The sequence below is a fragment of the Copidosoma floridanum genome, unplaced genomic scaffold, assembly GCF_036245765.1.
Source record: "Copidosoma floridanum isolate Cflo_tuat_1 unplaced genomic scaffold, Cflo_Japanese_pri ptg000029l, whole genome shotgun sequence".
Lineage (NCBI taxonomy): Eukaryota > Metazoa > Arthropoda > Insecta > Hymenoptera > Encyrtidae > Copidosoma > Copidosoma floridanum.
The window spans coordinates 8,614,634-8,624,735 of NW_028321906.1; the positions used below are offsets into that span (position 1 = coordinate 8,614,634).

Consider the following 10,102-nt stretch of genomic DNA (forward strand, 5'->3'; position numbering starts at 1 on the left):
AGCGATGGCCCGGCGTTTGCGTAGTGGTTGTATAGGTGCCTGTGTGCGCTCTGCCTCTGCCGTACCTTACGTACAACTATACACTCGATCGTGTTTTGTCCTGTACAGCTCGCTCCGATGGGACGTCTGTATTTTTTCGATCGATGGGACGTGCTTGAGATTCTCGCCGTATAAGGTCGAGGAAGCGAGCATACGTATAACAATAGTCTTGCACGCGAGAAAAGATTCGCAAGTGTTTTCGTTTATGCCGCTTTCAGTTTGGCGGATGTGCCGGTAAGATAATTTAATTTCGCCTGGAGCACGGCGAGATGTAATTGCATCGGGCGTGCAGTTTTATACGCGAAATTGAGCTCCCTGCTGATTGCGAATGATTGGATAATTGGTATCGAGCTCGAGAGAGCTCCAGGTGCATGTCACGCGTCTTTTTGCTAGACTACGTGATTGGTAAATACGCGAACGAGGTGAGTTGCCGTTACGGAGCCAAACCGTGTCTTATCTGCATTTAGACCTTGCAAGGCTTGGCAGAGCACGGGTTAACGATGTACTATCGTACTTTACTCATATGGGTGTCTCGTTGAGATTGGAAAGTTAGTTTTTTTTTTTTTAACGGTCGCATTTTGGAATTATCAATGTATCGTACGTGTAGAGGTTTGGTACTTATTGGTGAAAGGGCGCTGCACAAGTTGTTTCAATTGAGCCACTTGATAACGAAACTCCGTTGTGGTTTTAAATATCAATCCTAGTCTTTAAATCCTTTGAAGGGAACTTTCAAAGCTGCACTCCGAGAGCTTAAACATTACTTTCATTCTGTCTTGTCTCTCGAGTATTAGCATTATTTATGCGTGGTTTGGTAATGCATTTGCATATTACAACGTCGCTAAATTCTCCCGAGTTTTGCGGGCTCACGCTCTCTTGGCTTGATTTTTTGTTTTCCCTATTGCGATAGAGAGACCGTTGAATAAATCTGTTGGTATTTTCCTGCTGTGAGAGCTACGGTATTTTCATTTCATTGTTTTGATGTTTAAATGGATTCGCTTGAATGGAAACATCGATCGTTTTTGATCGAATTCCAGGATATATACGGAATTGTTTTTTTTTGTTTTTAATGAAAAACAAAAATCATTCCCAGGATTGAAGCGTTGTATAATATAAAAGTAATGATACACCAATCGTTCGTCGTAAAAATACACCAATCTTCATAAAATCTGGGCATAAAACTTTCATCAGCGAAACACCGATTTGCAATTTCAGCCTCTATAAATACACGTCACGCAGTACACGAAATTTTAGCCTCTATCGTTGGAAGGAAAATAAAACGAAAATCGACGCATCCCTGAAACCCGTAATCCGCTAAGGCGGGGATTTGCGCGTCGCCCCAGAGCCCGTAATACTGGTATTGTAAATCATTTATGCAGATGACTCTCCCTGCCCCTCGCTCGTTTCCTTCACCTCTTCCTACTACATTTTTTTTGGTACCCATGACGGCGTATAGGTCAAGATTTCGGAGTGAAGGAGTAAAAAAAAAAAAAAAAAAAAAAAAAAAAACAGCATATGAGGGAAAACGGGGGAAAGGAAAGTAAGGAAGTGCGGTGCACGTGCTTCCAACGCTGGGTGTTGTATTAAGTATGCAATATTCGCTAGATAGGTACTCTGTGAAATGGTCTGGTGCAAGAGGCTGCTGCTGCAGGTGTTTCGATAGTACGTCATGCAGAACAGAGATATGTGATTATGGAAGAGGGAAATGCGTTGAAATGGAAAATGTTGTTTTTTTTTTCGTTTTGGATTTAAGAGATAGATTTTTTTTCAAATTATACAGCAGAAAAATAGCCATTCAACATCGGATTATAACTTGAACGGCTTAATTGTTTCTTGCTCGGGTTTAGCGAACAAGAATAATAGTTAGAGGAAATATTTTACAATTTATTTTTCGCTAAATGTAAATAATAATAACAACAATAATGATAATAATAATTTTTGTTATTAAAAGCAAGGTAGTATTTCATTCATTTAGTACTAGATTCGAGACTTCATAATACTGAATACACTTTGCTGATTGTGTACCATAATTCATTAAAACAATAATAGCGCGAATAACAATCGCCAAAGTAAAAAAAGGCCAAAAAAATGTGAAAGTTTTTCATCATCAGCCAGTGTATGTAGCTTAGTATAATACATACTGTCTGATTGAATTGGTATGTATCTACTTGCATGATTTGGAAACATGAGTAGAATTGTCTGACCAAACTCGCATGCATCTACTCGCACTAATTTCTATGTTGGTAACATGATATTAATCAATCTCTAAACGACATTGAAATGTGATTGATCCCATGTCAATCGACAATACATCGAAGTACAAATGCTTCAAACCGTCTGACCAAACTCGCCTAGTTCTACTTGCCTAATTTTGATACTATACGCAGTCATAGAAACTCACGCTTACCGTTGATGTGTCAGCTAAATAATTAACAGAAAAATTGGCTGTTATGCACACGACACAACGAGCTTTGATCAAACCTCTCCGATACATCTTGTGCGCTTATTTACCGCGAAAATTGATATTTATCCCCCGAGGAGCGCAAACTTTGCCAGACTATCTGCTTCCCACCAAGTGCCTCGGGCTCCTAAGCAGCGCATCCTCCATAAGGAGAATAAAGAAAAAGACGAGGAGCGCACCCGATGTCAAAGTATCTTCTTCCCCTTCTTCTCCCCTCACCTCTGGCTCACCTCTCCAGCTGCGATCATCGATCACAGTACAATCGCACTCCGCGATCAAAGCAGCCCGGAGACTCTGTCTGTCTGCCCGCGGCGGCGCTGATCCCTTCCACTTGTACTTAAACTTTTCTTTCGTGCACGCGAGCTCGAGAGTTTCAGCGCCGGGGGGCTCTCATCCACAGCTCCGGCGCGATGGATGGCCGTGACGTTGCAAATGCAAAGACCCCCACCACCGCGTCATCCGCTAAACTCGAGAAAAGGCCACCCAAGTTCCCTAGCGATGAAAAATCGTCTCTTGTTCTTTTTCTTTCGCCCGTTTTTCCTCGCCCCTTGGAATCCCAGCGCACGTGCGATTAAAAAAAAAAAAAAAAAAAAAAGAACCAAGCAGCAACAATGCGCGCTCATCGCAAAATCGCGAAAAGAGCTCGAGAGACAAAAGCCTCCGTTTCACCGGCAACAACCTCTCGGAAAACTTATTCGGCGCACAATGCCAAGAGTGGTATTTCGCATTAACCAAGGCGGGGCCACCCCCGGATCTCGGCTAAAACGCCTCCCGTCCTCAATTCCTTGATTGTCAGGAATCACGCGTCTCTGCTCAGAAACTTGCCACGAAGCTGCTGTTTACTCGGCAAGTGTGAGCACCGAACGTCGTCACATACACACTCTACTATGCCCAAACCGCGAACTCGAGGTATCCGTACATTGGCACGCATACCAGGGAGGCAGCCTCGAGTCCGGAGGGGAACTACCAGAGAGTCAGCGAGCATACGTGTTTACGCGCTTATATGGCCGGAAGCGACAAGCGACAGTGCTAGTGTAGATAGCCCTACGGAGCACCAAAGCAATCGAGAGAGCGAGTGTGCCGTCGCCACTGTGTGCGTTTAGTGGCCCTCCAGCAAGTTGTACTTACTCCCCTTATGGCCAGGAGATAATTAAGCTGTGCCCGTCTCTCGTCCCTTGTGACATTTGCACTCGTTTTCCGCGTTTCTCTTTAACTCGAGGGAAGATGGTGTGCTCTATAAACAAGCGTCTCGAGACGTTACACTGTCCAGCTAATGACGAATCAACCTTACTGTCGTATTCTCTTTCTCGTCTGCCCTCGACCGACTTATTTTTCTCGCTGGATTCTTGCTACCATACGTGTGTGTACCAGCTGCACTGTCGCCTAGAAGATACTTGGTTACATGCGCACTTGTTCAGATTTACTACTCGCAGCGAACGAAAGTTTTTCGGCACTCCTTTTCGACTGGCAAAGGAGGGATTTAGTGCGCACCCTCCTCCCTCCCCCCCCTAACTTTCTATGTTCCACTCTTGCGTGAAGAAAAACTTTTCTCTCTTTCGCTTTCCTGTTTCTCTCGAGCGTGTACAGTGTAGAGGGGCAGAAACTTTGAGAGTCCCAGGAAACCGAACCGGTACTCGATCGGAAACCATTAATTGCAGCATAGTCGTCGGGCTAGAGTTGACCGCTCGGGAAACAGAGAGAGCTCGTTACACGAGCTATACCGCACTTGATTTTTTCAGAACAGTATTGACGGAGATTTGGATACGGGCTAAACGATGGAGGAGATCGAGGATACATATACGAGCCACGTTTATTCTCGATTTTTGTAGGCTTGTTCAGTGGAGACCGTTCGTGGCTGGCAGGAGAGGGAAATTTGATGGAAATAATAATGAAAAGTGAGCGCTATTGTTGATCGCCCGTTTTATCTTCCACGGGGTTGGTGTGTGTAATATTTTTTTCTCTTGTTGCCGAAGCAATCGACGAAGCAATTTTCAAAAGCGTATTGAAAATTGTTGTTGTTGTTTTTTTTTTTTTTTTTTTTTTTTTTTAATATCAACAAAATTTTTCACGAATATTGTTGATTCATGCGAATATTTTAATATTCAGATATGAGAGCCGGATGACTGTTATAAATTTTCAGTGTCGATGAAGCATCGAGAGATTCCGCGCATTTCAGCGCACTGCGTGTTTGTGCACGAGCAACAGGCAAGTTTTCAAATTACTTCCGATGCAATAAAATTTACAAGCAAAATGTTATGAGCCTTATGGTACTCGAATCGTAAATAAAGATAAAAACTAAACCCACAGCCCTAGATCTCGATAACCAACAATTTAATTACAACGAAACCTCGGAAGGGGGGGGGGATGCAGAGGCGAAAAGCAAACTTTCGATTGGCAAACTGTCGGGGGCTGTCGTTCACGCCACTCCATCAGAGAGACGACAAAGAAGAGTAGTTGCCAGAAGCAGCCGCGACGAACTTTCCCGTCCACGTACACACACCCGCATATTCGTAGACGGAAGTGGGCTAACCCTGACCGCGATAATTCGCGATCTCTTGCCTCCAATAGCAGCTAGTTAAATTATTCTGCCGACCGGGCAACGCAGCTGTACGGAACAATGTCTAAATGGCCGCGAGGATAGTGATAGGCTTTTGCCAGCACTGGACTGAGATTTTAATTGGTTTCCGGATAGCACGTGCATCCGCTCCTCTTACTCGGACGCGCTTGTCATACGCTTCGGACTGTTTTTTTTCACGCTGTGCTTGCCTACACTCTTAATTTTATCGGTGTATGTCTCTTTGCCTACATTTACACCAGACGTCTTTATCGTGCACTCGGGGATTAATGGTTTATGCATCGATGAGTTATAATTATTCATTCGAGGAAGTGAGGCGGGGTACGCGCATTCACGGAATTGATTTGATTCGTGTTTTCACGTCCAATTATTCAGAATTTCATTTAAAAATCTGCATCTATAAACGGAGAGATGCCTTTTCAAACTCTCACTAGTATTAGTTGAAAGAAAAAAAAAAAAAAAAAAAAAAAGTAAAAGCTCATCCTCGTGAAAACTTTAATTAAGCTCAATAAGGTCCCACTGAAATTTTTCCTCGGACATTTCCCTCGTTCTTCGTTAGAGCGCGATTTGCGTTTCAACAGCATTACTCGTTAAAAAGATCCAGCAGAAAGAGCATTCTACGATGGTAGTTGGACCAATCCGACAGGACACTTTTAGTTCAAACGGAGCATTCGGGCCCACTCACCGAGAGGTATGCGCTTGAATGATCGAACGCTTCGAGATCTTGTTTCTGTCAGATTTGATGTATCGAACGTATTATTCATTTCAGTCGTTCAATAAAATGGCAAAAATGATCAACTACTATGGTGACATTGCGCATGAGTGACGGAGGATTTATTTTGATTTACGAATGCAGTTTTTGCAGTCCTAGGATTAAGACTCGGCAAGACGATGTAAATTAATTCCGAGCATGAATCAGTGACCATAGGAACGATAAATAATGATAGATGTCACGAGAAGAAAAAAAAGGCAATGCGTTAAAAGAAATTTGTTTGTAAAAACTTTTACTTTTGTTTACAATTTTCCGCTGTATCTTAGAAACGACTCATTTTTTATGATTACTCTGCACTCGGTTTATATCGTACCGCAGTAATTGAGAACGAATTTTTTATGTTGAAAGGGTTGAGTTTTTCATTCTACCAATTGAATATTTTACATTCCGCGATCAAACAAGAACGCACGGTTGAAAAAAAAAAAAAAAAAAAAAAAAACATTTTAATTTTGTCACGGGCGTATAAAATAAAAAAATGCAAAAACGATGTGAATTCGTCCGTATTCCCATTGAATCGAGCGTTTGACGAAAACCGAGCACTCAAAAGTAATAAAATTCCAACGAACGGCGCTTCAAGAGGCTCTCCTCGACCCCTCGGTAATCACTTCAACAAATATTGTTTCAGCAATCTCGAATCAGAGCTCCTTCCGTAAAAGCTCTGCAAATTCCTCAGCTCGGTCAACGAAGGATCAAAGTGCAGGACTCGGAGAGGACAACCCTTCACTCATTAAAACTTGGGTACTGAAAAGGAAAGAAAAAAAAAAAACAAAAAAATTCCGGAAGACATTCCAGCTCCATCGATTCGCGAAATCTTTCTCTCGCGTGCGCGCACACAGCGCGGTTCTTACAGAGGCGTCGGGATAGACTGAGCACCTCGAAAGGAGAGCCTTAAAAGCACGGCTGTTTCCTAACGAGCGGCTAAAAGCTCGCATAAAGCGGAGTTAAGTGAGTGGAGGCAGAGAAAAAGAAGAAGCAGAGAAGGGAAAAAGGCGGGACGAGACTCCCGTCCCAACGAAACACTCGAGCGGAAAACTCTGGGAAAAACTGAAAAAGAGGGGGAAAATAAACAAGTGCCAGAAGAGACTCACGCCTGCCATCGCCGAGCTCCTTGGCCCGCAGAGCCCCGAGCGTCACCGATGCGGTGCAAACCAGCCACCAGAAGCACCACCCCACGATTATCCTGTCAGGCTGCATGGTTTTTGGAGCACTTTAATCCCCCTCCGTGTTCTCGATGAAAAAAAAAAAAAAAAAAATATATTTATGTATATATACCACCACCTCACTTTGAGCGCACTATACCGGTCTCGTATCTCTCGGCATGTTGCCCCCGATAGCTCGAAAACGCAACAATCAACGCCCGTGTCCAACCGGCACGAGCTCTCGCGCGCGACTCTGGCTCAAGCAAGCTGCTCGGCTCCTGTGTGCCCCTGACTCTGCTCCGAGGCGCGCGCAATGTTGCGCCGGAGAATCCCACCTTTATTTTCGTCCTGTACACGGAGGCTGTTTATGTGCGGAGAGGCTGCGCCTTCGGGTGCTCTTTTCTGCTTGGTGTCGATAGTCCATGTTTGGTTTTTTCAAGGTGAGAGAGAGAGAGAGAGAGAGAGTAGTTAGGGGTGTAGGGCAGATTAAGCTGGGCTATTTGTTGCGCGTTCGGGCGTCGCGTTGCGGTGTTTGGTGTGATCCTGTTTTTTAGCTCGTAGGAGCTGTCCTGTTTGCCAAGAGCTCAAGAGGGTCAAGAGGGAGGGAGGGATTTTTTTAGATGCACTTTTTGGATGAACTGCAGACGGTGAGTTTGTTTTGGCAGAGAGGGCCATTTGTTTGGTGAGCTCGTGAAAGGGGGGATGGGGTTAGAGAATTATTTTGAATTTCATCTCTGTGGATTTTGGGTCCAATCGTTTGGTTAATTTAAATTAGAGTTCATCAATAGTTCATGGAGTAAGTAGGCTAGGATTCAGCATTTTTTATTCAGCAAGTTGATCTTAACTCATTTCGGCAAAATTTTTGTTGGATGACAATAACTGTCGTGCATATTATGTTAATAATTTACAAGTTGAATTTTAAGTTATTGGGTAAAAATCGTGGGGCAAAATAAAAATTATTATCATTATTATTTTTTTTTTACATTAACAGTTTCCACATCAGTCAGTACAATTAACGACTTGAAAACTGAAAAATAAAAATTTTCACAATCAAAACGAGAGAAGTAATCCTGGTATGAAAAAAGACAGCTCGTACCATGCGCATTACGTATATTTCAGCTCGTAATTGCAGTTAAAAATGGTTGGCAAGCAAAACAAAAGGGTTGGGGGAGGACGAGGGAAAAAGTCGGCATGTCTCGCCCCAGCTTCGCCTCTCGCGTCTTTAACAAGGGCAATTAATTCCCCCCCCCTCCCTGTTTAAGCTCAGCGGCGCGCAGTAGCCAAAAAACGCGCAACACGAAAATCAGCGCCGCATAAACTTTCTCCGCAACCGAAGGGGTTCCCCTTTCCCTACCCCCCTATGGCTCGTATTATGAAGAAAAAGCAAGCTGACTCGCGAGCGCGTATAATTCGCCCAGTGCGAACGAGCGCGTATAAATCTTGCGTCACTTACACCCACGCGAACATACGAATTCATACTCTTACGGTCGGAGGAAGAAAAAGAAGGAATGTAAGGTACCACGAAAATTTCCCCGCAGGGCAGTGGTCGGCTCGTACGCATCAAGCGTGAGCGGAAATGACGAAAAAGCTCGCTTCCTGTTCTCCCCCGTCCTCTCTTTGCACGACGCGGATCGAGCAGTTGTAGTAGTAGTGTATAAACGACCAGGCCGACGATATACCTGTCTCCCATGTAGCCCGATTGTTTCCGGCGAACCGGAACAAACAGACTCTCTCTCATTTTTCCTTTCGCAAGGGGATGGGTGTGTGCAGGAGAGAAAGAAAGAGCTGCAGTGCGCAGTTTTCGCGCGTGGCTGCAATTTTCCGCTGGAGTTGATGTAGTACAGCCAGTCGACGACGCGACTACCGTTTTGTGCTCTCTCTGATCTCGGGCTCGATTTTTTTAACGCTGAGGAGGGTTTATTCTTGTTTTGAAAAACGTGAGAGGAAGGCTGAACTTCACCGCATCACGCTCGAGCTCGTTATTTTTCGCTGATTGCCCTAGGCTGTGTGTACGCGTGAAAAGTGGCTTTGCGTCGTATCGCGTAGATGATCGGATTAGAAGCTTTCATGGGAATATTTTTCCGCATCATTTCGATGCGACGGGACAACCGAATGCAAACGATATTTGATCTACGATTCTACTCGGTCGTGATGTCTGACCAAACGTGATTGTACTACTTGGGTTACCTTTCATATTTGTTAATTGCAATAATTTTACATAGACGTGATGTCTCACCAACGTCGAGCTACACTATTTGAATTAAATACGACGAACTCAACATTTGATTCACATCTACGTACACACTATGGCTGACCAAACGAGGACTTTACTACTGTAGATCCGGTACTCGTTTAACTTGTGATTTGACTCGCAAGTGATGTCTGATCAAATATAGTCTACACTACTTATAATATCTGCTTTACTTATTTAAATTCAAGATAGGTCCTATGATAAGAAAAGGCTACAACTATCGTGAGAAACTTGAGTAATTTTTAACTTGCTAGTAATTCGAAATTAAGAAAATCGAAATTAAATATTACCAATAAAATCAAGAAAAATATTACATTGTCGATTCATATTATAATTGTACGCGTGTCACAAATATTTACGTGTAAGAGAAAAAAAAATGAGAAGCAATTTGGTGAAATGTCTGTTTGCGATGTGCAGAGGGTCAAAGACGCCTGTGAAAAGTAGTATAGAGCGTCTAGAGGCTTGTTTGCGTTTTTGTTCATATTTTTGTGTATAGTTGAATTTAATTTTATCTTTTTTTATAATGTCCTACTTTTCTCGCTCTATACGTGGATATATTTTTGATGAATGTCATAAATCACGTTTCGAAGATGTTTCGGAATTTGTTCGCTTCTTAGCACGTTTCCCGTTTCTCCTATATATATGTTAATATTTCTGTCTACGAACTGCTACATATCATAAACTACACGGTTGAAAAATCTAAAAAAATGAAGACGTGCTAGTGGGATCGTGATGAATAAGTCATTCAATTTTTCCAACATGGCGAATCACCAGGAACCACCTTAGTTCCACTTGCGTGTAATGTCTGACCAAACGTGGACTGTACTACTTTGAGAGCTGAAAAATAGTAACAGAGCAGTATAATATT

General features: G+C 43.2%; 1 protein-coding gene across 1 annotated transcript in view; it reads right to left on the bottom strand.

Annotated features, from left to right (window-relative positions):
• The window catches only part of Sol1 (CUB domain-containing protein Sol1), a 52,293-nt gene extending 45,255 nt beyond the window's left edge, over positions 1-7,038 (bottom strand). Inside the window, exon 1 of the mRNA XM_014360291.2 lies at positions 6,933-7,038. Coding sequence (XP_014215777.2) covers positions 6,933-7,038 — 106 coding nt within the window. The remainder of the gene's footprint in view (positions 1-6,932) is intronic.
• Between the last annotated feature and the right edge of the window lie 3,064 nt (positions 7,039-10,102).